This window comes from Argiope bruennichi, chromosome 7 (genome assembly GCF_947563725.1).
Source record: "Argiope bruennichi chromosome 7, qqArgBrue1.1, whole genome shotgun sequence".
Classification (NCBI taxonomy): Eukaryota; Metazoa; Arthropoda; class Arachnida; order Araneae; family Araneidae; genus Argiope; species Argiope bruennichi.
In genome coordinates, this window is record NC_079157.1 from 105,610,931 (window position 1) to 105,638,795 (window position 27,865).

Sequence of the window (27,865 nt, forward strand, 5' to 3'; positions counted from 1 at the left end):
TCTTATCCTATTTATTAGCACTCATTTATCATTTCTGCAAATCTATATAATTTGTTATTATAAATTTGTAGTAGCTTTATACCAGTAAATTGCATTTGATAAGTATGCATGTCAAACTACAAACTTAGTTTCAACCCTCTGAAATGCAAATTTTTAATAAAATAAAAAATTAATCGGGGTAAAATAAACTTTTGATATAATAACTTTAAATCTGCAGCATAAAACAATGAAAAAACGTCACTTAGTAGTATTTTATTTTACATTGCCATTCAAATTTCTGTTATGCAATTATGTCATTACATAATTAATAAATTATTTACATATATCTAATTTTTGCAATAAAATTGTTAACATTCTTACTTAATATTTTTTCCAATATTGAATTGCGGATATTTTAAATAAAAATATGAACTTTTATCGGTTTGTCTTAATATAATCGAACACATTTGCAGTATGGATTTTTTTCTAATAACAGAGAGATATTCAGTATCATGTGATTTTCTTCAAACATCTCACAATAAATCTTTGAAATTAAATTCCTAATGAATGGCTCAACCATTTCCTTTTTTCAGTCTACATTGTGCTATAGATAATCAGATGTAATGATATGATTTAATATGTAACACAATATAAGATAAATATAATATAATGACATTGAGGACATTTAAATTATTCTAATAATATTTATTCTAAAAATATAGATGAAAATAAAGGCCATATAAATAAATTAATGCATTGATAAAAATTACAACATACTTTGCTTCATGAGGATGCATATTTTTTTCGCCATCATTTGGAATGTAAACCATACATGTATCCTGAATTTTATATATTGTATGGTGACCAATATAAGCAACTCTTTTTCGCTTAGTAATTAATATGAGATAATAACCTTCTAAAAATTTAACAAAACCTAAAATAAAAATGAAAAGCTATTTCAGTAAGCATATTCAAACCATTATAATCAATATATAATAGCATAATTCTTCATTTTCCTGTTGTATGCAGAAATTCACTTGAACCAATTTGAATTATAACAAGCAAAACGGAGATTGGGCATTAAAATAATAAAGGTTATTCATGAGTTTCTTAAAAACTTATTAAATTATACAGTCTTTTATAATCAAGATAACCAGAATAATACTAGTAAGATTATTATTATTTTTTACTTTTTACTTTTGTGCAAAGAAAAGAATTCCAAATATTTTAAAATAAAATATAAATGTTGAAATAAATGTTGCTCTTGCTACTAATTTCTTTTGACCGAGACATAATAGACCATGTCCAAGATTGTCAGATTTTATTCTATGCTAACCACCTCTAATATCTGAGAATAATGACCATGTATAGTTTCATTTGAATCTTTTTTATGATACTTAGCATTATATAACTCTTAACTGCAGCAAAATACTTTTTACACTTGTAATTTATACTATTTTAGAAGCTGTATACAATTATTTTCGTTGTGCTATACACTTCTTTAATTTTCTGTTACTTCACCTAAAATTTAGTTTTAAAGAAGAAATGATTAAACTTCAACTAATCCAATAAAATTCTTTTTAAATCCAAGCATGTTTGCAAAAAATATAAGAAAAGAGATAAGTATAATATATATGTATGTTTGTATATAATACAAAATATAATTTACGATTCATACAATATATCATAGAATTATTCAATAAAAATATTATCAATTTAATGAAAAAGATTCAGCATAATATAATAAAGAAAATGTCAAATTAAAGTAGTAATAATACAAAAAAAGCTTTAAAAATATACAAACTTTTTTTAAAAATTCCTTTTTGCTTACTTTTGATCTTAGCTATAATTGTCATAATAATAAAAATCTTTTTATTAAAAGCCTGTTTTAACCTTTTGCATTTCTAAAATCATTAAATTCAATTATAAATGAAAAAAATAAATTTAGGATTCACTTTTGATCCTCTTTTTTAATAATAAATGCCAATTTAAACCAAGCAGATCCATAATTTCAAGTTGACAGTATGCTATGTAAAAAACTATTTTTTTTCAAGGAATTTTGTTAATTTTTTTTCTAGTAAAACATAATAGTTGAAATAAAGTTTCAACATTATTTTGTTGTTGTATCAAACTATTTACTCTATATATTTTTAAATTCTTTAAAAGAGAAAGCATATATACAATCATTAGATAAAATTAGGTGCTTCCATCAGCTGGAACATTGTGCAGATCATGTTATGTGGTGGAATGCTATGACAAAAAGAGAAATCTGTGTAATAATTTTCTGTTCTCTCTGTTTAATGAAAAACGAACTCAATTCAAAGAATATTGTTTGGAAGGATTAGAATTTTTGGAAATGATCGACCCTTACTCTACTAAGTTTTGTAATTTTTTATTAGTAGCTTTGGTCATTTATACTCAAAGCTGCATGGATTTTTCTATTCATTATTTTGAGTTTCTCTAACATAGTTTTATATAATCACATATATTGTACTTTTTAATTATATATATATAATTAAAAAGTATATATTTTAAATATAATTGTTGTTAACTTTTTATTGCCAATTAACTGCAATGAAACTGACTTGGAGAGAACAATTAAGTTTGTCTAAAGTACTAAAAATGCTTCATTCATTACCTTCAAATAGCGAATCCAAGCATGCCTCTTTAACCACGCTAAATCTGTTACACAGGTATAAAGTAGTATTTTTTTATCCAAATGCAAGAGATTTTATTCATTTTTATATTTCACTGCAATGCTTACTTCTTTTCACTTTTCAGAGACCCAGAGGTGCACAGTATTCTAGCTGATAGAACACTTACAGAATCAAAATGGTGAATAGAATCCCCACGAAATTTAACCTGTAGGATCCTTTAGGTCTAAATAGATCACATACAACTTTTTTTTGTTTGAGTTGGAAATTTAAAAGGTAGCACACTGCAAAGGGTTAAAGAGAAACCTACTGAATATGGATAACAAGTCAAATCTTTATATTTTATTCATCAATAGTAGGAGAAAAAAAACCAGCATGAAATGCTAGTAACAGTAATGGAGACAATATGGGTGTCATTTATAAAAATCAAAACACTATTTAGAACTCATCAAGCTTGTTAAATATACTTAGAAATATTTTTTAAATTAAAAAAAAAAGACAAACAATCTTACGATACCTAAATTAATATCATTCAAAAAATAATTTTTGAGTTTTTAAATGGTGTAAAAATAATTTTTATGTAGTAATATTTTTATTAGTTATTGAAGAAAGACATCAAAATCTCGGCTAATTTTTTATCAAAATTTCAAAAAATTGCACCGAGGAGCACATTTCTAACATCCTAAATTTATGAGTGTCAAGTTTAATAGCTCTTGGCCATATGATTTGGCCTGCAGAGCTAATACACATACATTCTCCTTTATTATTTTTAGATGCAAATTCCTACAACACTGCAAAAATAGACAGATAATTAAGATCTGATGCAGTGATAAAGGAACATTTTGCAACAGGGAAAGGCACAGAAATTGTAGAAAATATATTCTAGGAGAATTTTTAAAAGAAAAATTGAATCATGGTATGGCACAAGGTGGAAATTAGAAAAATCCTTAAATAGAGACTAATCACATAATTTAAGCATATTTTTAATTAACACTATAGAATTTAAGTTGATAATTTATAAAAAAAATGCCACATCATAAATTAATGATATGAAATGTGTTTCTCATGTATTTAGAACTACAGCAAAAGCTGTATAAAACTAAATTAAAAAAAATTGAAATCTGCTATCGCAAATTTCAAATTATCCTGCGAGAACATTAATTTTTATTATGTCAATTCAATAAGTAAACAGCATTATGTTCTCACATGACTTATATTTAGCAATCACCAACATTTAAAAAAGCAAAGGTTTTTACCATCTCAAATCAAAATGAGTACTTTCTTCTAGAGCACTGATTATTGGTATTTAAATTTAAACTCCATTCGCATAAAGCAATCTCTTAATACACTGGAGTCATATTTAAGACTATTACAATTTATTAGTTAGGATTGTTACAGCAAATTGCCAAATATAAGTTAATCTTTATATAAGCTAAATTTTCCTTCAAAACTTTACACAAAATCCAAAACCAGTATTAAAAAGAAATATTTTTTTTTAAAAAAACCACGATTTTCAGATTTTTTTCTACAAGCAAAAAATATAGGTAAATGAAAAATGTGTGAAACATTTTCCAATGGAATTGCTAAAAAAGTAAAACCCAAGATATCAACAGCGATAGCTTAACTCTGGTAAATCTATCAGAAGCAAGAAATTCTTTTTTCCCAATTGCTGCCTTGTATGCATGCTAGTCTTTATATATATATATATATATATATATATATTTACCACTTATTTATTTTATTTTTTTAATGAGAGGAAAGACAAATTTTTATACATCATATTTCAAGTTACAGAGAAATGTGTTTGTGGAAAGTTTTAAAAAAAACATGGCTGTTTGGCATTTTTCGATAAATTCTTCATATGACCAATCCTCATTTACACCTAGCTAATGAAAATGTTCGTATTTTTTACATGATATTAACCAATCCATATATAAACCATCCTCATAATTTAATTTTAGAGCAAGTTCAAAAATTTATATAAGGGAAACACACAGCAGCTAGAATTACTAATATTAACTAATTTTGATTATATTTATAATAATTATGGTTGTACGCAAATAATTATGATTGAAACTATAAAAAATCAATCTGTTATCACTTAAATTTGATAAAAAAAATAATGAAAAAATGTTTGTTTTGCTAGTCAAATATGTTTTTTAATCATTATGGGAAAAATAATAAGTAAAACTTGCATTATAAAATGAAAAAGTAAGCCAACTGAAATTTTGATGCAGTTTTCTTTAATAATATAAAACAAATATAAAATCTTACATACCTACAATTCCAAAGGATGATATAGTCCCTTTTAAATCAGTTACAAACTTTTGTCCTTGCTTAGATCTATTACCACACTTAATCATATTCAACAAGTCCCTGATCTCTCGTTTGCTGTACTCAACCTAAGGAATTTTGAAATCTTAAGAAAAGAACATTTTTGTTCTATTACAGGTGAGTTGACAAATTTTAACAATGGTTTTGCTAGTGATAAATGTTGACACTGAAAAAATAATGCTAAAAAACTTTAAAACATTTAAATAATGCTTAACTTAAAATTAAAACTTTATTAAAAAAGAAAGGAAACAAAAAAGAAAAAAAATGGAAAAAAATTTGCTTATTAAAAAAATATCTTTCTATTTTTTAATATGTGTAATAACATCAATTCATTATAGAAAGAATTAAAAAAAATTTATTAATAAAAATTAATCTTTTCTATTTTTACTTTTTGTACAAAATTTATCTATTAAATATATTTTTTAATTCAAAACTTATAATCAAATTAGATAATATTTCACCAGACCTTATCATCCACAACATTTAGCTCTTTAGTTTCTGTCCGATCAATCTTCAGGACACGGAATTTGCTTTCAGTATTGTTACATCCTACTAGGTAGAATCTCTGTCAATAGAAGCAGAATGTTCATTAGCTGATATAATAAAAAGGACAACAAAAGCACCAAAAGACAAAACTGAAAAAAAACTGGAAATATTTTTAAAATGCATATGATTAAGTACAGCTCAGATCATAAAACTTATTTATGAATTAAGTCAGCTTAAATTTATAGTAAATTATTTAATTAGAAATAAATTAATAAACATAAGTAATAATTAAATTCGTAATAAGCTAATAATTACAGACTGCACATCAAATGTAAAAATACAAAGAATAGAAGCATTCAGATTATGTGAATTTTATATTGACTTTAACAAGGTTATAGTGAATTCCTTTCATGCATTGTATTAAAGAATTTTTTTTTATAAACTAAATTTAAACTGTGTGCACATGCAAATATTCAATACAAAAACTGGTACTTTTATGTTAGCCGGGTGCAAGTGAAAAGTTGCCAAATAATGTAGAATTCTACCACATTTCTCATGTCAAATTTGCATTTGGTTCACAATTGGTGACATTTGCGCCCAACTAACGGAAAAGTACGCAAAAACTATGTGGAAACTACAAATATCACCTTACAGATTTTTAGATGGGTCCCCGAAAAAAGTATTCATTTAATAGAAGTATCAGTTTAGAATATAGAGAATTAAAAGTGTCAAGAGGATAATATAGATAATTCAATATAAATATATATACAGTACCAATCATCATATTAATCACCATTTATTAACTAACCGAAACATTTTTCAATTAATTTCAAATTCAATGCAAGTTATATAATAAAAATTATTTAAGAAAACATAAAGATTTGTTCAAATTTTACTGCTTGATCATTAAATAAATACTTATTCGTTAATAAGTTGCAATATTGAATGAAATAAAAACACTAAAAACAAAAATAATTTATACACACACACACACACACATATAAATTAGATCAACTATTTCTACTTTTAGTGTTTAAATTCAACTGGATATCGTAAAAGATACGAAAGTTTCAAAACAAGATCAAATGAGCATGCTAATTAATAGTAACCAAATGAGAAACCTACTGTTTTAGTTTTGTAGAGAATAATTTTTTGAACTAAACTGACGATAGGAAAAGCAACTGCTGATTTGGTAGTCATTTTCGGATATTCATGAAATATTCAGGAACAAAGATTGAGAAGTTTCATATGTATAAAATTAAATCGAAATATTCTAAATAAAACTCATTCGAGTTTTTAAGCATTTTGAAAAACACTTTCTAAAAATTTTTGATAATAAAATGTGCTGAAATCTAAACATTACTCGGCGTATTCCGAAACTTTGAAGTTCTCAAGTAAAGCAGAAATTGAAACTCTTCATAAACATAATCCGTTAAAACGAATCTTTCTTTGGAAAATTCCGCTGACTGGTTTCCAAAAATCGAGATTCGTCCACACTGATTCGATTACTCTAAATATCAAACTATTCGTTCGAAAAACAAGTTAAAATCATAACCAGAGATATTCGATTTTAAAATGAAACCAAAAATATAACTGTAAATTGAACTTTGTAGGATCTCAATTTGCTAAAATGAAAAAATAAATAAAATATGGGAATCTTTGCGATCAAGAATTATTTCAGAGAATATTTCAAAGAGAATTATCTTTCAAAATTTATATAATATATATATATATATATATATATATATATATAAAGCGGTGAATATCATGGTCTATTTTTTTTGTAATTGTAAGATTTTGAATTTGAATATAAACAGTAAGGCTGTTTAGCCCATAGGAGTGAATGATGGCGGTGAAAACAAAATTAAATATTGATTCTGCAAAAACTTTTGAACAATACTTACTGCACTTATATTTCAATGTTTTTTGCTGAAATTGTAGTTATATTGAAATTTTAATTTAGTTTTTGTTTAGAAATGTCGGATTAAGTTATAAATAAAAGACAAAAATTTTTAAAAAAAGCAAACTATTTTTACTTTAGAGCTGTTAAATCATTTTTATTTTCTCTAATTAAATCTAGGATAATAAATGAATGCTCATCCATGAATAAGAAAAAGAATACTTTGAAATGTTGATTATCTTATTTCTTATATTATTATCTTATATCCAATCTTATTTATATCGTGCATTAAGCATGCTGAGCACGTCGCTCAGCCACTATCATCATCATCTGATCGGATGATCTGTTTAACCTATCACAGTTGCGGCTCTGGCAACTTTCATATGTCATAATCAGAAGTATTTGTTTTAATTTCGTTATTTAATTATCGAAAGGTTCAAAACTTCGCAGAGAAGTTTACGAACGCATGTCGATAAAATTTAAATGGTAGGATTTATTGGTGTTTTTATTTGATTTTTGAGGTATGTTTTACTTTTTTCTTTCTATTTTCCTATAACGGAACCAGTCTTTTCATCGCAGATCTCAGTTCCTGTGTGTGCCGTGATTAAATGTCATTGGTTTAATCTGTTTATTCCAGCGAGATCCACCATGCTTTAATTTTTATTTATTAATAATGTATTTAAGAATTCAGAATGCAAATTTCAAAAGTGAAAAATTCCTTTTTTTAACCTTAATTTTTTATTTAGTATCATTAGTGAGACAAACTTTTCATCGGCTAATTAAAATCATGCACGGCCAATCCAGAATTGGTCGTGCATTGTAAAAAAATTCATTTAAGAATTATATAAAATTTATTTTTTAGTCAAATATTATTTTTTTAAAATTTTTTATCCGTCGACATGGCGTTCCTTTGCGAATTGTCTGTATTTTCTATAAAAGGCATGTTAAATGTACGAAGTCTTGAAAATTATATAAATAAGTGCTTATTATTTTAATGTTTGAAGTGTTTCAACTTACAAATAATTTCTTAAGTCTTTTCTTGCTCAACAGAAATGTTATGAAGTTAATCCATGAGGTTATATTTTAAAAATTAACTGTAAAAAAATCCATAGATTGAGGAGAAATAAAAGAGAAAGAAATGTATTTTTTTACTAATATAAATCAGTGGATGATGCAAGATATTTGTCATTTGTTGTGTATTTCTCGATAACTTTAATTTTTGGATTAATAAAAATTGTCAAGAATTATTGGATAAAATAAAGACCTGCTCTTTCAGAAATCATTCTCGATTATTGTGACTTTCAAAAATAGAAAAGTTATTAATAACTTATTTTATGTTTTATAATGAAAATACTAATTTTTATACTGATTGTTAGTAATGTTGAAAAAGCATTTCATTGAAGATCTTAATTATTTATCTCATTTTGTCATTTTAATCAAAACATATTAAGTTCCTCAAAATTTTTGTTCTATTAACATTGTTATTTTCAAACAGTAGAATGTATTAATTTTATTATTTGAGATCTGAAATATCTTTTTTTTTTTTTTTTTTACTTTAGTTGCAAAATGTTTAGTAAAAATAAAAATCTATAACATTGGAAAAATTAATGGTTTAATGATATTTCAAACTAGATAATTAAATTATTTATAATATTTTAAAAAATTTTAATTAATAGAAAATGTTATGTATATTACTTTTCTCTTTGCTTTTGAGAGATTCAAAAATTGAATGATGCAAAATTGGCACTATTTTTTTGTTTATTGCATTGGTATTATTTTAAGAAAGTCATTAATTCTAAACCAATAAGATTATTATATTATAATTAAATAAATATTATTAAAATAGTAAACTTTCTTACCAAAATATAAAAAAATTGAAACATATTAACAAATAGAACTTTGTCATTAACAGTAATATAAACAATCTATTTAAATTAGTTTGAATAGTAGTAAAAATTTAATTCAAAAATACATATTATCTGATTGTTTTTATTGTAGTGAGATGACATTTCAATTTTTCCTAGATTTTTCCTAATCTCTATTTTTGTATTGAAAAATTAAAAATTTCATGATGCATAATTGTTTGGGATTGGAAATGTGCTATAAATGATGTTACTTATTAACAGCAAAGTTGATTCCTTTTGTAGTATTGTAGTATTTTTTTATCTCCTTAATTTTTAATTGTTATTGAGTTTATAAAACCAAAGGAAATATAGTCATAAAGGATTATTTATATTAAATTTGCTAAAGATCCATTCATCATTTTTAGTAAGTGCTTTTGAGAAATTTACAGATGGTTAAGATATAAACTGAGAAGGTTTTTTTTTTTTATGTATTTAATTGCTTTGGGTGAGAAAATTATGTAAATATTATTTTCATGTGCAATTAAATTTTGTTAATTGCTTTTATTTATCAGCTTTCTAATGAAGTGTCTGTTATTTGGAATAGTGTAATTATTTTGATTCAACAATGAGTCCATTGAATAATTTAAAAAGATCATTGTTCCAATAATTCTCTTTATTGATTTAAAATGGCTTTATTTTAGTTTATCAGCTTTAAAGTGCAATACTTTAATTACATATGTGCCAGTTAAATAGTTAATTATTTTTAAATAAATTATAATTTGCTTTATAAATAGTATAAATTTTCTGATATATGCAAGTTATTAAAATAACTGCATTTTTTCTGCATCTGGTAAAGTTTGAAATTTCATTTCATATTATTAAATCATATTTTTATTTTTATAATCATAAGTTTTTTATGAGTTTATATGCCAATTTTCCCACTTATAATAGCCTGTTAACCACCTGATCTGTTTTTGCACGATATTAAACAATATACTTCACTGTTGCATTGAAATTAATACTGTTTTCATTTCTTCATCAAAGATTTAATTGCATAATTTTCTTTTATTGTTAAAAGCTAAGGAAGGATAATGTTTAATATATGTGTAGTTTACATGAGGAATATATAAAGAAGTCACAGAATGCAAAAATTAAAAGAAAAAGGAACCAGATGGAACTTGATTTAGTTAAGAGAGGTTATGTACACTATGAATAGAGCAAGTTTAAGACTACTAATATAACAGGGATTTAATATCAATGACCATTTGTTACTTTAAAAATATTTGTTGTCCAAATCATGAACAGAATTTTTTGTATAAGCGATTTAATTGAAAATTAACACAACTGATATTCCCAGCAAACCATTTGATTCCACAGGGATCTAGTAAACAATAAGGTAATTTTATTTTATTTTCAATCTTTCAGAAAATTTTTATGGTTTCTGTTTCATTTGCTGTAATTGTAAATTTGATTTGTTGCATACAATACTTTTCATCAATATGGCTATTTAAAGTATTATTTTTCAAGAATACATAATTTTTATTAAACTATTAACAAGTTATAAAATTCTTCAAACCTTTATTGTTAAAAAATATGCAGTTTTTTCCCTCTTAGGGACAGATCACAGAGTGGTGAAAAATAAAAATTTTGCACTTAAGGGGAGAGTGCAATTCTCAAGGGCACTTGATCATAATGGTACCACTCTGAATAGAATCTTTTGTGTTAGTGGAATCCAGATCAGAAAATAGTTTTTCTTATGTTACATGGAGATATTCTTTGTTTAAATCTTTTATATCACTTAATTTCTTATTAGACTTTTTTTATTGAAAATTGTGCAGTGATAATAAAAATGTTTTTTTATTTTCCAGGACTATATAAATTTATCCTTCTTTTCAGACTTTCTTTAGCTATTTAAATTCATAATTATCATAAAGTTGTTGTTTCTGAAAAATAATTTTGTTTGTCTTTTTTTTTTTTTTTAAATTTTTTTTGGAAGTGTTTCTAGAAACTACAGCATGTAGGATTTTTGTGAAATTATACAAAAATAAATAAATTCAAAAGATTCTCAGCCTACTTCATTTAGATTCATGTGTACAAACATATGAAGGATGAGGAGAATAAAAGCTTTGCATGTCTGCATTTTAGAGAAAGAGAAGGTCTCTTCTCTAAAAAATATACAATAAATTACTATTTACTTACAGATAATAAATTTTAAGAAAAGCTTTTTAAAATGATAAAGGGCCTAGTAGAATTTATGTAATCATAGCTTTTAATCGATATTGAAATTGTTAGTTTCCTTAAGACATATGCTTGTTTTCTGGCTGTTAACTTTAGTATCTTAGCATTTTTTTTATTTATTTTTTATTTTTTTCCATAATTTCTTGTCTGTGGTAATGAGAATCACTTAAGCATTAAATTTTTAAACTTCAGGACTAAAATTAAGTTATTTTTTAGTCTTGCAATTTTATACAAAAATTATAGATATAAACAATAAGCTTTTCAAATAATTTATCGATTCTTTTTTAATCAATGCGACATATTCTCCGAAACAGACAATGTCGCCAATGATTAAATAGTTAACAAAGTTAAAAAATTAAGGGCTTAAAGTTAAATAACCAAATGTTAATGGAAATATGTCAAGATATAATATTAATTACTGGATTTTTAATTTAAAAATGTATGTGTATTCCTTTAAAAGGAAATTGTTTAAAGTGAAAATATAAGCAAAGAAATCGGTGCAAAATTTAATGATAATATAAAACTAAGTAGCATACAGAAGATAATTCAAATTTAAGACAGGAAAGATGTTTTGATTTCAATATTTAGATTTTATTCAACGATTTTATTTTGACAAGTATGTAGTTTGTATCAGTTTATACACATGATATTTTTTTCTTATAGTATTCTCTACTTATTATCACCAATCTTCTAAGAGCATGCTGATCAGCTCTCATCATCCTCATAATAGAGATATGTGGCCAAGACTCTTTCAAATTTCTCCTGATTGTGAGATCTTGGCAGCGTGAACGTTGGAGGTGGAATCTGAAGAAGAAGGCTGCTACCTTCTTGGACTGCTGTGCAAGATGGGGTCCATGATTAGCAGCTTCTTCCAAACTGGGGGGCATCTGTTGTCTCCAGGGACCTCAAAGGCCACCCAGAATGCTGTGCTAGCTCTCTTGCGAGATATGCGAGAGAAAGAAATGTCTCATATAGAATGGTGTCACATTGAACGATACATTAGCAATATACCTAAGGTAACTAATATTTACTTATTCATTAGTTTCTAAAATATTGTAGTGACTATTCAAAAAGCTGTAATCATAAGAAATGGAAGTCAAATATCATTCTAATTTTCATTGCCAGCAACTATTACATGAACATTTAATGGTTACCATTAGCTAATGTTTTTCTTAAACCATTATTCTATGTTTCCTATTAAAAATGTGCAGAAATGTCACCAGTTAATTCTATAAGCTTATATATTTATGAAGATAATTCTACATTTACTTCATATTTTCTATAATTGATTTTTGTAATAGAAATCTTTGAATATATGGAGAATAGTGAGGTTACTTTCTTTAATCTTTGAATAGTGAGGTTATAAAAATAAGTTTTTCTTCAATTTTTCTTTGGGGAAATTCAAAATTAAATTTAGAAGAAAAAAAATGGAATGGATATATAATTATTCAATGCTTATTGTGAAGACGCAATTTAATTGTAAGCAAAATAGTGATTTTCCTGGGCAATAGAAATTTCTTTACAAATCTGGTTTTATTAAAAACCTAAATGAAACACTGTATAACTTATGGATCTCTATAAATATTTCTTCTCCTTTATTTTAATTTTAATAATTTAATTTTCCTGATTCCTGAAAATATATTTTAGTTAAAAGAAAACTAGTATCTTTTATAGATTATTAATTATATTTTTCTTAATTGCCGGTTCATTTTTCTTTCAAAATGAAATGTGAATGTATATTTTTCTATATTTATGTCTAAACATTTAAAATATTTATTTTTATATCACAGGGAGAAAATATATTATCAGTTCAGAGTGAAGATGGATACAATTTACTACAACGAGCCATTGGATTTAATTGTGTTGAGCTTGTAAAATGGATATTAAATCGTGGATGTGATGTGAACCGGGGAGCATGCAGTTTGCCTTTACACATTGCTGCCTTCCATGGCACAGAGGAGATAGTTGAACTTCTTCTGAAGCATGGTGCCCGTGTTGATCTAGAAGCCAGGATGTGTTTTCCTGGTCCTCACAATCAAAATTGTGAATTAAGGTCCTGCAATGTCCCAGGAATGGGTATGCCGGACCGGATTTCTGATCGATTGCAGTCTGCTGAATATTATGCTATTGACGGTGATCAGTCAGAAATTCTAGAGCTGCTATTGGCGCAGGGTGAGGATAATTGGTTACCATGGCAACAAAAAAGGCCTCTTTTACATTTGGCTTGTGAAAGGGGAGCTTGGAATTGTACCAGATTCTTGGTAGCAGAGCGATCAGATGAAATCAATCAATGTTACGATGAGTACTATCCTATTCACCAAGCTGCCATGCAGGATCTAAAATTTCTTGAAATCCTTCTCCAATGTGGTGCAGATGTTTTAGTTAAAACTGCTACCCAACAAATGACTGTACTTCATGTTGTTTTGTTGTCGGGCCGGAAATCTGCAGAAGCAACTTTGCAGACTTTAAAAATGTTATTAGATCATGGATGCCGTGAATTAATCAATGAACCAGATACTCTTGGCAACACTCCACTCCACGCCTTGATAGTCCGTTATGCTCTTGAAGAATCCCGGTTTGGGTATGCCCAAGAACCTAGTCCTTGGAATAAATGGGACATGTTGCATATGGTAAGATATTTACTTCAGAATGGTGCTAGTCCGAGCATTAATCACCAAGGAAATAGTGCATTAGCATGCGTTCTACGACACATCCAGGATTGGGAGTTCCGATATGAGCTGCTGGAAATGTTGCTCAAGAATGGTGGTAATCCAAATAGCGTAGGCCGAGATGGATCTGTACCTCTCATGGTCTGTCTTGTGCCATTGATCAATAAAGATCCACTGCAATTTCTGGCCCACAACAAGAAGGTATTCTACTTGAACTCTGTGTTACTTTTGTGCAAGTATGGTGCTAATCCAAACTGTTCCTCCAGAAGTAATTTGACTCCTATGCATGTTCTTGTCTTCACTGCCAGTGAATATATTATTCTTAGTAAGGAAGAGCACAAGAACCAGGCTTTTGCTTTCATTCGAAACTTACTAGTCATCTTACTTCAGCATGGACTTGACCCAAATGTTAAATTTTCTGCACGATATGAACATATACTTAAGGCTCTAATGGATATGGTAACAAATGCACGGGTTCCAAGTGATTTGCATTATGTTTATGATTTAACTCTTGTATTGATACAGTATGGAGCTGATCCCAATGCAAGTATTGGCAGTGCGGAGGCAACAATTTGCCATTCCCAGAGCTCTGTTTTTCTGTATGTACAGTCTAATTGGGTAAGTGATTGTATTTTATATTCTATTCTTTTTTTTTAAAAAAAATGAAATTAATAATAATATAAATTAATATATTGAATACAAGTTTTTCCATGCCAGTATTTATGGGAATATCATTCCTAATACATTACTGACAGTGTCATTTTTATTTTCTTCAGTATTGCCAAATAGATAGTTTGGAAATAAATTAAAACAAAAGTCAATGAAAGTATTAAATGTAATGATTCACTTTTAATAAATCAAAATAAATTTGAGATAAAAAAAACAAGTAGGAGGTCTATCATTCATTCAGAATTACACGTAGATTCTAGAAACCCTCAAATAGAAGCAATAAATTAAAGTTACATCTGTTTAAAGTAACAGTATTTGCAGTATTTCTTTATAGTAGTGAAGTTTTGGAACTTTCTAAATCACAAGTACAGAAATTAAATGCCTTCCAAACTACTTGACTCAGAAAGCTTCTTAAAATATATTGCTAAATAGATCTTTGAATTGTATGATATAACTTCTGCCAAAATTTAAAAAAAACTGTGTTGGATCAAACATAGAATTCTGACAAATGGGTAATAAAGAATTGTTTGGTGTGGGCACCAAATGGAAGAAGAAAGAAAGGATGAGCAAGGGTTGTATGTTGCATTGTGTTGTATGGCTATGAAAGAAAGGATGAGCAAGGGTTGTATGTTGCATTGTGTTGTATGGCTATGAAAGAAAGAAATTCTTTTGCATGTCTAAGTTGAAAATGCACTTAGGAGGCAGTGTTGGATTGTAATTGATAGCATATAGTTGTTATGATCTAGAACTTGCTGAAATGGGAAATGATGATGATTCCCAATACATTAGAAAATTATAATTCCCAATAAAATATATTCTAAGAAATTTGAGCATCTTAAAATTAAATGAAAATATGATATTTGTCCGAAATTATATTCTACTCTAGTTAAATACTTGTAGAAGAATTTTATAACAAAATACTATGTAGAAAGAAAATTCTTGACATCATTATTCATTACATAATGAAAACATATTATGACCATTAATATCTCAATATTTATCTGATGCAGTTACATAGTTGAAAAAAGAAATGACAGATTTATTACTGAACAACTGTGTCACTGATTTTTATTTCATTGAAATATCCCTCCTGCCCTTTTTATTATTAAATATATAGCTTGAATGTAAACTTATGAATTTTTAGTTATTTGTTTTTGCCATATTTATGATTTGCAGTATTCTTTTATTACTATGTTATTTAGTTACCTTATTACATTAGTACCCTTTGGTAGCCACCTAATTTTTCATTGATATTGGTTGCTTCTAATTTCATTTAACTTTGATGCAAATCTTAAATTTAACAATTTCCTCAGCTTATTACTTTTCTCCATCAAATTCTGACCCACATGAAGGTTTTTCACTGTTTGGTGTATTGTGTTCTCAAATTATTTTAATATAGTTGAATCTCATGGCATTATAGTGCCATTCGAAACTTTAAACTATCTATGTATTTTATTTGAAATTATATGTTGTCTTTTATGGTAATGTAATTAATTTTTTTTCTTCCTCTTATAAATTCTACAGAAAATTAGAGAATCTTCAATAGTGTAAGAAAAACAGGCTATTAAATATTTGATGAAATTATGTAAGCAGTAGGAGTTTTATTACACAATTAAAATCCTTTATGCAAAAATTGTTTTAAAAAAATTCAAGAAAAATTTATTGACATTTTAATTAGTGTCAATAAAAAGGTAAATTTTAAAATGATGTAAAAAAAATCAGATTTGCACAATAACATTTTCAGGAACTATCATGGAAAAGCACCAATTGAATTAATTAAAAGTTCAAGCAAATTGCATCAATGTGCACATTTCAACTCTCAAAAGTATATTTATGCCAAATTTGGCAAGTCTTGGTCAAACCGTCTGTCTTGTAAAGAGCTGACAGACACATTCTCTTTTAATATTTATTGAGTTGCTTGTTTTTTTAAATGGTTCAAAATTTTAAATAGTTCATGCAGCAGCAGAATTTATTAGCTCTTAATAAAGTTTAAGGTAGACATACTTCTTGGATGAATTAGTAATAAAATATAAATTCTCCATTGGATTTTTAACATTTTTCAAAATCTATTATAGGCATTTTATTACACAAATAAAATGAAAAGTTGTTACAGCAATTTTTTTGATAGATATATAGTTTTATTTGTGGGTAAAAAGTTTCTGAAATTACTTATTACTTCATTAAAATTTTTGAGGGGAAAAAAGCATTTATATTGAAAACTGCATTTGAATTTTCAGTAGATACTGTATCAGGCATTTCATTTAAGTAATATAAAAACAGGATTTGTTTTAATTTAGCATTTTTTGTTGTAATTGTGTCCTAATATTGAAAAATTCAGTGAAATTTGTTATTTGAATGATGATAATTAATGGAGAAAAATTAGAACTTTTCATAGAAATTAAAATTGCAGTGTAACTATTTACTATTCTATTTTGATTTCTGAATATTAAACATAATTTAAAATAATTAAATTATACTTTGATTTTATGCTTAGAATTTGAAAAAAGAATGTAAACATAATCGTACTAATATTTTAACTGCATAATGGTAATAAAAGTATAACATCCTATCTGATATAAATGTTTTTTGAAATCAAAATTCTTTGAAACATAATCGTATAGCTCGATACCATTACAAATTAGACAGTAATATAGCATGGCTGTCAGCCTCCAAAATGAAGTTATGCATATATATTAATAATGAAAGAAATTCAGGCATTCCTTAGAATGTCTAGTCAAATAATAATTTTTTTTTAATTCGGAATTTTTGCATTGACAATCATGTCTTTGATAAATGTGGTTACATTTTAATTACAAAAGAAGCTATTAATGTGCAAGATCTTTGACAATTCTTTTAATGTCATTTAATCATTGCTATGTGGTTAATACGTAAATACCTCTGTTTTTAATGTTTCGCATGTGTTTTTAAGTATTGATGAGTTTAAAAAAATGACTTAAGCAGTTAGTTATTTAACTGTTCAGATTATATATATACATGTAACTATATTTTAAACTCTAATATCAATTCTAATTAATTAAACTGAATCTTTGTAAAAATTATTGCATCAGCGGTTCCCATTTGCCGAGTGAAGGCATAGAGAAGCGCTGATGTAAAGAGATTCTTCTAAAGGATCCCTCTATTTCTCTTGTCAAGGACAACACGTGTAAGAAATTCCAATTAGAAACAACACATGTCAGAAATCTCGTGTCATAATAAGACCAGGTATGAAATATTCATCGGCTTTCCATCAATTCTTTTTGTTCTGTGTTGTGTGTGTGCTTGTCGCTCCTGCTTGCAAATAATCATGCCTTCCCGAGAAAGATAATTTAAAAATGCAAAGTGTCATCTCTATCATCAAACCTGCCTTATAACCTGAAAAATTATATGCTTACATTATATATATATATTGGCAGTTGCTTCTACAGTTTGCATAGTGTGCCAAATGAAAAAATAAATATTATCTTTGTATATAATTTGTGAATATTTTATATTATTCCTTAGAAAAGATATGTTTAAGTGTTACACTTTATTGAATAAGCATTTTATAGAATGCCTTAATTTTATATATTAACTGATGTATCAGAAGAGTTTTAAAGTAGTTCTTTTAAGCTCAATATATCTGAGTAAAGTTAAGAGAATTTTTGAATGATTAAATTACAAATATAGTTTTTTAACATTTTGTTTACTATTCAGATTAGTTGGTTATATAGACATTGAGTTCACTCTGTAAATACATATGCCATGATTTTATAGTGAGTAAAATGTCATCTTTCAAATACATTACAGTGATAACCTAAAATGAATATGTAATTGCTTTCTTAGCGTTTTATGTCTCTGTAGGCTGTTGATGAAAAAGTTATTAGAGGAATTTTATATGAGTGGAAATGTACAAAATTTCTTTCTTGCACTGATTTTTCTACTAGTTTTTGAAGAATCATTGTCTGTACAAAAAGATGTATTCATTTTAGTACTTGCACAATAGTTAACTTATAATCATGAATGAATCAAATTATTATTATTATTAATTTTTTTAAAAATAATTTTGGTCAGTGCATTCATTTTATAGCCTTACGTATTTCTACAAAGTTATATATATATGTCAAATGATACCTTTTAAAAAATGGTTATTGCTCATGTTGCAGTTAATTTCTTGTAGAAATGTTTGTGTTGAGCAGTATGCCAACATGACTGTGTGCTATAATTGTACAAAATAAAGTCTTAATTTTTTTTTTTTTTCAGGTCTTATGTCACTACATCCAATTGATAGTCCGTAAGGAAGAATTACTGAATGATGAGGAACAGACTTTTACAAAATTAATTTGGCTGTACTATTACTGCATGAATCATAAAGAACTCTTCAAGTGCTTCAAAATGCTGAGCACGCAGACAACCCTTATCCCTATGGGCAGTGTTATTGCAGGCTTATTAAAGTACATGCGTTCCCATCCCAGAACCTTAAAACAAATTTCCCGTGTTGCCATCTGTAATGCCCTGAATAACAAAGTAGCACAGAATGTAAATAGACTTCCCCTACCTCTTCCCCTTAAAGAATACTTGCTGGATTGGAGGCCTTAGGTGAATAATGCCAAGTATGTATGAAAATGTATGCTGCTCCCCTTGATAATGTGTCGCTGTGAAGCTCTGATCATAGGTTCTGTTATAAAATTCCATCTATTATCTTGGTAGAAATCAAAATGTCTGCCAAATATGGCAAGTATAACTACTTTATATTGTAAGTTTGGTAATTTTATGTTTAAAAAAAAAACTACTATATTTGGCATACTTGCTGACAATCAGATGACTATTAAATTACCAATAAAGACTTTTTTTTTTTTATACTTCAAATTTAATAAATATGTAAAATTTTCTGAGAAAAGATATGCTTTAATTTGAAAGAAAATATGTTTGTATGCATTTGCTTTTATTCTTGGGAAATATAATTAATTTTCTGGTAAAATTATATCTAAAATTTACCCTTTTTTTAAAATCAAATAGTTTTTTTTAATTGCATATTTCTAACATTTAATTTCATAAATCAGACTTCAAACCTTGATTCAATCCTGTTCGATTGATAATAACAAAATTATTTAAGTAAATTATGTACTTTTTTTTATTAGAATGTCTATTTTTGAATTTTTTATGGAAAGTAATATAAAGTCTTGGAAATTGATACAACAGTCAACTCATGTTGTATAGGTGATGCTTTATCAAGGGCAGACTGTACTACATCCGAGCTTAATGTAGCCATAGATTCCAGAAACAATGAGAGGTTGTGGTTTATTCTTTATGATTAGAAGGACTGATAATAAATTGTTAGGTTATCTTCTGCTTGACATTCAGGAACAGAGGACTGCAAAATAGATTTGCTAAGGTATTTATTCTCTATCCCCATATTCCTTTTGCTGCTTTTCTATTCAGAAAAATAAAATTAGAATCTTTACATTTAGTGTTAACTTTCAGTTTTAATCATATATTTGTAAACTTTTTTTTAATGTTCTTTTGAGTCTATATGAAAGGGGTGTGCTTAAATACTAATCAGTGAAATATATTAAATCCATGTGTTTGTAAAGTTCATTATAGAAATATTGATTAGTATATACAAGAGATTAAAATATATTCATTTTAATTAAGAGATATCTCCGATTTTTTTTTAATGTCTTGAAGTTTTATTTGTGTATATCAGTTATTTTACAATATATATTAACTTTTCAGCTGTTTTCATCAAATGGTAGAATATCCTGTAAAATTTGTTTGGGCTATGCATTTGGAAATTACTCCAATATTTATAAACGATCTTGATGAAAATTGTCCTAAAATATGATATAACCTAATTTTCATTTAAACTAAAAGATGTGTGTTGATTAAGGATAATAAAAAGAAATTAAAATACGATGCAAAATGTTAATAGAGGAATACCAAGGAAATTATTTTTGAATTGTTGGAAATTTATAATATTATTACATAATACTGGTAATTGCATTTAAAAGAATTATGCATTATATTGTTTATTATCACATTAGAAATTATTATGTACTGTAATAATTTCTCATTGTATTTCATATTACTATTTAATATGAAATACAATTAGAGCTTTGTCTGGAATAATCAGAAGGATAATGTGCATTTAAAAAGCAGTGCAAGTTCATATTTAATCAGTTTTTTTTTTTTTTTTTAATTTTTAAGTGACATTATAATTGGATTGTGTTGTTTCATTCATTTATTTTGTTGTAAAAGCATGCCCCTTTTGTCTTGCATCTGTATGAACCATTTCTTTTAAACAGAATTTTTCTTTCAAATACAGTAGATGTTTCTTATTATTATTACAAAAAGGAAAGGATAAAAATTTTTACCATTCAAATTTCCATAAAATACTTTCATCAAAAACATTTGTACTACACTTATAAAAATGAAAGGGTTTTTTTTGTATATTTAATTATTAAATAACTTTTAAAGTACACAATAGGTTCTTATAGATAGGGGATTGAAAAAATGATAAAGAAATTAAATAAGTAAGTGTGAATTTCTAGAAGAAAATAGTAGATATGCCAAAAGTCACATTTATTATTTTAAAATTGTGTAATGTCCATTCAAGTTATTCTTTTTCTTTTCTTACAGAAATTGCATTTTAATATTCAATTCTGATTTATTAAGAATTTTATATTTTAAAATCTTTTTAATAAGACAAATTTCATTCATTTCTGTTTAAAAGATTAAATTTATTGAAATATTATAATTGGGAACTATTTATTTTCTGTCAATAACCTACTTTGTATTTCAGATGGTTGGAAGGAAATGATTACCTTTATGTATTTCCAATTTTCCCTGCTATAAAAACGAAGTATTTTTTTATTAACTGTGCTGCAAAGCAAGCAATTAGTTCCTATCATGACATTTATAATGCCATAGTTGCATGATAAATGTTATTACACATTATAATTAAACAGAAAATTATGCAGTATGCAGCATTTGTATATGTATGTTTATGCTTATCATTTAATGTTTTACTGTATCTGAGTAAGAAATATATTATTACAGATTTTTTGGCATTATAACAGCTTTGCATTGTTATAAAGCAAGACTATGATGATTATTTTATGATGAAAGAAAAATCCAATTTAACATGATTAACATAATTAATAACTAAATTATATAAAAATGTTATTTAATCAATAATTTAAATAAAAATTTATAGAAATAAGATAAGCAGTTATAAATTCCAAATATTTTAAGTTCCAAAAATATTGTTATTAAAATTTACATTAGCGGTACTATAATATTAATTTAATAATGCCAGTAAACATGAATGTGGCAGTTGGAAACAAAAAATAATAAATGGTTTATATAAAATTCAAGAACCAAATTAAAAGAATAGTTATAATAATAAATTAGAATTATGTTAACTCAAAAAATATGAAGCAAAAATTATTATTTAAAACCACAACAAAATTTTTCTTTTTGTTGCGGGCAGTATTTACCTGATTTATGTAATTTAAAAATTTAAGTTTCTGCAAGTAGTTTATATTTAACAAACAGCATGAATTTCTCATAGAAATATTTACCCAAACTGAAACATTTTCATTAATGTTACGGTAGACAGTTAAGTATGGTAAGCACAGTAAACCTTATGCTGTAAAAGGAATTCAGTTTATAGCTAAACAGTTACTTAAAAAAAATTAAACATTGGCAATTACATGTTAAATTTAATTCATTTATCAGATATGCATGTCAATTTAAAGGAAAACTGTTAATTGTACAAAATTTTGGATTGGCATTGTGTTTATTATCTAACCTTAATTCTTAGTTGTTGTTTCCCCCCCCCTCTTTACCTGAATTCATAAAAGTTACTTATTTAAATTTCAATTTCACATAATGAGCCTTACATGGTGACTATAATGATAAAGATAAATCTACTGTTTTCTTCTTCTTCTTCTCCCCCCCCTCCTGTTTTCTGAATGCAAGTAATTTCAATGGTTGAAAATATCCAATATATATTTCTAATAAGCGACATCTACTGAATTTCTGAATATGACTATACTTTAAAAATTGGTATATATTTCTTCATATTTAAAATACTAAATTCGAAATTAAAATCTGTTCTGAAAGGAGTCAATTCATGTGACATTATAGCCACAATGCCGTTATGCAAACCATCTAACTGCATATTATGCCATGTTATGATATTATGTCTGTTTCTTCCTATACTATTTGCAGTGGAATTTAAAATTAAATTCGAGCACTCTAAAATTAAATTGGACTTGATGTGTCACATAAGCATGAATTGATTCCAAATAACTTCTTTTCTTCCATATCTACTCAAACCTGCCAACTTAAAAGCTGCTCTTGTTAATTTTTATTAAAATTTATTTTATTATGACCTACAACCAATCTAAAAATTGAAGGGTTTTTTTTTTTTTGTAATATTTTAAAAATAATTTTAAACTGTATATTTCACTCCTGATCAATAACTGATATTATATTTCATGTGTATGTTCTATATTTGATGCAAATATTTTATTAATATATATATATATTTCATTATGTGTGTCGCAAAGCATTAGTGTTAATGTTGTAAACTCAAAAATCTTTATATTACTCTACTATTAAATCTTAATTCTCTCCTAATATTATATCTTATTGTTGTGTAAGGAAATAAAAGTTTCTATGAAAAAAGTTAATATTAGGTCTATATTTTTTTATATTCATTTCATTTTTTAAATGTTATAGGACAAAAAAATATGTAATTGAGAATGGCATGAAACTACTTTGACTGAAAACAAGTATAATAATAGGTGATAAATTTGCTTATCCCTCAAGTTCTATTTAGTTCTACACAATTATTGGAAATCATATGTGTTACAAAATAAACTTTTCTTTCTTAGTGTTAGTTGCCAAAGTATGAACAAGTGCATCTGACGTAGAAAACCTATGCCATGATGCCACATATCCAAATGCAAGGTGGTAGTATTTGGCTCATGTTTTGAAAACTCTTTCTAATAGAAAAGGAAAAAATTTTCATTGTTCATATACAATGATTAGTACTATGTTTTGACATAACTTTATATGTGAGAGCAAAATTATATCAGTGTGCCATTATCCATGACAAATCAAAATTTCTGTGGAATGTGTTATTATAATTTTGTTGTCTGTGTGTCAGATTACATATAGTTTTTATATAAACTGATGTATTTATTTTGCTTTTAAAATATTTTAATTAGATGAATTTATAAAAAGAGAAGAGGATAAATATTATTTTTCATTTTGTTATTGGCATATAGTCTAATTAAATGTTTAAAAAAATGTGCAGTTTTGTAACAAAAGCTTAGTGTGATATAGATTGTTACTAATATATTTTTTCATTCCAAATCATTATGTTAAAATCCTCAAAGCATTGGTGAATTGGTGTAATAAATAATATTCTTATGTTTCTAAAATATAAATGGGATTTTTTCTCTGTATTTTTTCAATCTAGAATTTATATATTAAAAATTTCATTGTAGTGCTTTTGAGAATAGCATCTTGATCTAAGCAAATGTCAAAATATGATTTTAGATGCAATTTTTTAAAGACAATTTGTATGTACAACGTACATTTGTAAATATAACTTTTTATTTTACTATATGCTTAATTATTGCTTATCATGAACAAAAGAATCCCACCTTTTCTACTGCATTGTTGTATATCAATGTTTACTCTTTTTCTTGGGGATTTTTTATCCAAGAACTTTTTTGGGTGTTGCACATAAAAAGTTGCAGTTTAACCCAGAATTCTAAATATGTAAAATGAATGTATAAAATTAGAGCTATATATATTCCATACATTTTTTGATGTAAATAATTTAGATTTCCACTGTTAATTAATTAGATGTCTGTATTTGAATCATTATGTTATAGGACTGATGTCTTAATGTTTTTTAAAGTGATTAATCTTTTAGATAAACCATTGAAATTATATCTGTGATATGAGTTACCAGTTTTTGAAAGGTGAATATTTGTTTTATTTTTTTTCCGGTGATTTTATTTTTTAAAAACCGTTTTCAATGAAATACAATGTATGAATGATGTGTGTGACAACATTTCAACTAATCAAAAATATAATCTGCAGTTCTGTAGTTTTTGAAAAAGATATTTTTTTTGTATCTTAAACCTCCAGCAATGTGATAACTCTGCTTATCCGAATTAAATGAAGACTAGGCTATTAAAATTTGAAAAATTCATGATATTAAATTTGATGAACTTAGAAGTATAGGGAACTGTATGATTTACTTAAAAAATAAATACAATTCAATTTAATTAAAAATTTCTTTGATCTATTATTCACATTTCATTGTGGATCATTTTTAAATTTTTGTATCATCGGATGGTTTGAAATTAATTCACAGTTTATTAATTGGAGTAGAACTCCACTTATCTGAATGGAGATCAAATTGATTATTAAAAATTTTAGATGATTGAATTTTTAAAAATATAATTAAAAAAACCTAATTATGTTTGAAAATTTAGTGTGTGTGTGTTAAAATTACCTATGAAACCATATCTGTCCACTCTTATCTAATATGGATTTAGATAATTGAAGATTCATATAATTGGAGTTTCTTTTGTATTTTAAGTATCATAATCCAATTTCTTAAAGAGAGATAACTGCATATTCCATTTTGTTGACACCTTAGCTAGCAGCCCATTCTTCAAACACAGCATTTGTATCTCCAATTTGAGCATTCTGAGCCACAACAAGATTTAATTTGCATAAGCCTTATATGTAGAATTTATCTGTGTAATAATGAGAATGAAACCATAAGCTTTTTGTGATAATCTCTAGCTGTTACTGTCATATCTTAAGATGTTATCAGGAAATAATCCTTAATGAAATATAAATCTTATCTCTATATATGTATGTTTGCAAATAGTGCAATTTTTATTATATGTGTTTGAAGTTAAAAATAACACAATAATATGTATTACGCAAGATGGAGTGAAAAATTTGCATGGAGTGTAATTTTATTTTACATTAAATAACTTATGTGATGTAAATGTTGTTAGCTGACATTTTATGCAATGATCATTTCATTATTTTAAGTTTGGCATAAAATTGCAGAATCTGTTTTTGTGAGAAAGGATTTAAGAGGGATATTATAAGCATTTTTTTACTTCTTGCAACATATTTTATATAAGCCTAGTAAATGAAAGATTACACATCAATTAATCATCTCTTGAAATATTTACTGATAATGCTGCTGTGATTTTTTTTCTTATTACTTCTATTTTTTTAGATAATAAATTAATATCATTCTTTTTTTCAGTATTTAAAGTTTCTTAGTCTTGCAAATGAACTTGATTCTGTTGCTGTTAAGATAAATTTAGTCATATTATATAATCTTACATGTGACTTTAAAAGACAAGTAACTTTTGTCAAAATTAAATTTCCTTTTTCTTTCTGATTTAGAATTTAAAAATTTGTGGGATTTAGTATAAACTGAGGCCAATTATATTTTTACTTTGAAAATAATTGGAAAAATTAGTATGATCTAGATAGGTTTATGAATTATTATGACCTAGATAGCTTTACATTTTTGGACAAAAGTGCTTGTGAATTTTTATTATATCTTCCTTTAACAATAATATCTACCTTAATTTTCCAACAGCAAGTAAAAAATGAATTTTTTAAAACCAATTTCTAGTTTGTTTTTTTTAAATAGAAAATAAGAATTTTTTTATATATATATATCAGTTGTGGGGGAAAAAATGACATAGTTTGTTATTGAAGGGTTTTTTTTTTTAGCTTATAAAAGGGTGCTTATATAAGCTTGTATTTATTGTTAAGAATATATATACTGCTTAATTAAATTACCTGCTAACAAAGATTATTCCAAAACTGTAGAAAGGATATTCAGGATATAATGATTAAGTAAAAGATTCAAGAATTTCAGCCATATTCATACAGTTAAATTGGGGAGAATAATATATGGTTTTCAAATCACTCTGTTAATATCCATTTTTCAGATTTCAAAATTAACTGACAAAAAATTATCTAGAAATTTAGGATTACCCTATATAATTAACTGTTCATTGAAAAGACTCGATTTTATTAACATTTTCAACCAAATATAGAATGTTCATAGGTAAGGTAGTCCTTGCTAACATTGAAGCATACAGATATACGAGTACCAAATCATACAGATGTATGAATACCATATATCTGTATGATTGCATACAGATATATGAATACCTGCATGCAGATATATGAATACCAAATTGTATCTTCTCATAAACACCCTTATTTAAAACAACCCGAGCTAAAAAATTTTATTTGAAATCTTATATTGCAACCTCAAAAGAAATTGAACCTTTCTACAGTTTATTTCAAAATATTATTCCAAGTAGCTTCTGTATACAGGTGTAAAATATTTAGCTAAATTTTTGAGGTTCTTGTAAAGTTTAATTTTCACACTCATGTATAGAAAAAGTGCAATGACATTCAAATTGATATGTAAATTAACAAGTTTAACAACTATTTTTCTGTTTTGATTCTGATTGTAAAATTAACAACTTATGCTAATTAATGTATATTATTTCAGAAATAGGATGCTATTGATTGATATTTGAACTATACCTATACTGTGCCTACTGTTTTCAAAAATTTACTCTTAAATACATGGCCATGATATGAAAATGTCATTTTTCAGAAAATCATGTATATTTGATTTTTATATGCAAATTTCTAAAATGCTTCACAGCAAATGTCTCAGTTGTACAATTAATTTAAGAGGCATATGCTACTGTTTGCAGGTTTGTAATTGAGGGTTCAGTGTTCCCATTATTTATGGTAAATTTTTTAAACCTCAAATAAATTATAAGAAAAATATTAATATTTTAAAATCACTTAGAAACTTAAAGGAAAGTGTAAAATACAATAAAAAGAAATCATAGGGTTTTTTTTTGTTGTTGTTGTTCTGTGTGGGAAGAATGATTTATTAATTGTGCACCATTATAAATCTAAGCAACAAATATTAGAATATTGGAAATGGGTCAAAAAATTTTTGCTACTAACTATGTTGTAGGGTTTCACTTGGAATAAGTTCTTTTCTATAGAAAATCT

General features: G+C 26.1%; 2 protein-coding genes across 9 annotated transcripts in view; one reads left to right on the forward strand and one right to left on the reverse strand.

Moving 5' to 3' along the window:
- Positions 1 to 6,860, reverse strand: part of LOC129975849 (polyphosphoinositide phosphatase-like) — a 39,384-nt gene extending 32,524 nt beyond the window's left edge. The window contains exons 1-4 of one of the 2 annotated variants that reach the window (XM_056089097.1): positions 6,579 to 6,860; positions 5,434 to 5,532; positions 4,912 to 5,035; positions 757 to 913 (exon numbers count right to left, since the gene is read on the reverse strand). In XM_056089097.1, the coding sequence (XP_055945072.1) occupies positions 757 to 913; positions 4,912 to 5,035; positions 5,434 to 5,532; positions 6,579 to 6,653 (455 nt within the window). In that variant the 5' untranslated portion in view covers positions 6,654 to 6,860. The remainder of the gene's footprint in view (positions 1 to 756; positions 914 to 4,911; positions 5,036 to 5,433; positions 5,533 to 6,578) is intronic. The other variant, XM_056089098.1, reaches the window with a different exon arrangement.
- An 874-nt stretch (positions 6,861 to 7,734) lies between these two features.
- LOC129975087 (ankyrin-3-like) lies at positions 7,735 to 27,865 on the forward strand. 7 transcript variants are annotated; one of them, XR_008785011.1, is made up of 6 exons: positions 7,747 to 7,874; positions 12,099 to 12,451; positions 13,226 to 14,722; positions 19,013 to 20,144; positions 23,498 to 23,562; positions 23,653 to 27,865. XR_008785011.1 is itself a non-coding variant. In XM_056087997.1 (5 exons), exons 2-4 carry the CDS (start codon positions 12,281 to 12,283, stop codon positions 19,346 to 19,348), a joined length of 2,004 nt encoding a protein of 667 aa, XP_055943972.1. In that variant the 5' UTR covers positions 7,747 to 7,874; positions 12,099 to 12,280; the 3' UTR covers positions 19,349 to 19,362; positions 19,970 to 27,865. The 7 variants fall into 7 exon arrangements, 3 of the variants coding, with proteins under 3 accessions (XP_055943970.1, XP_055943972.1, XP_055943969.1); XR_008785010.1 differs by having other exon boundaries at positions 19,013 to 23,562; XR_008785009.1 differs by having other exon boundaries at positions 23,498 to 27,865.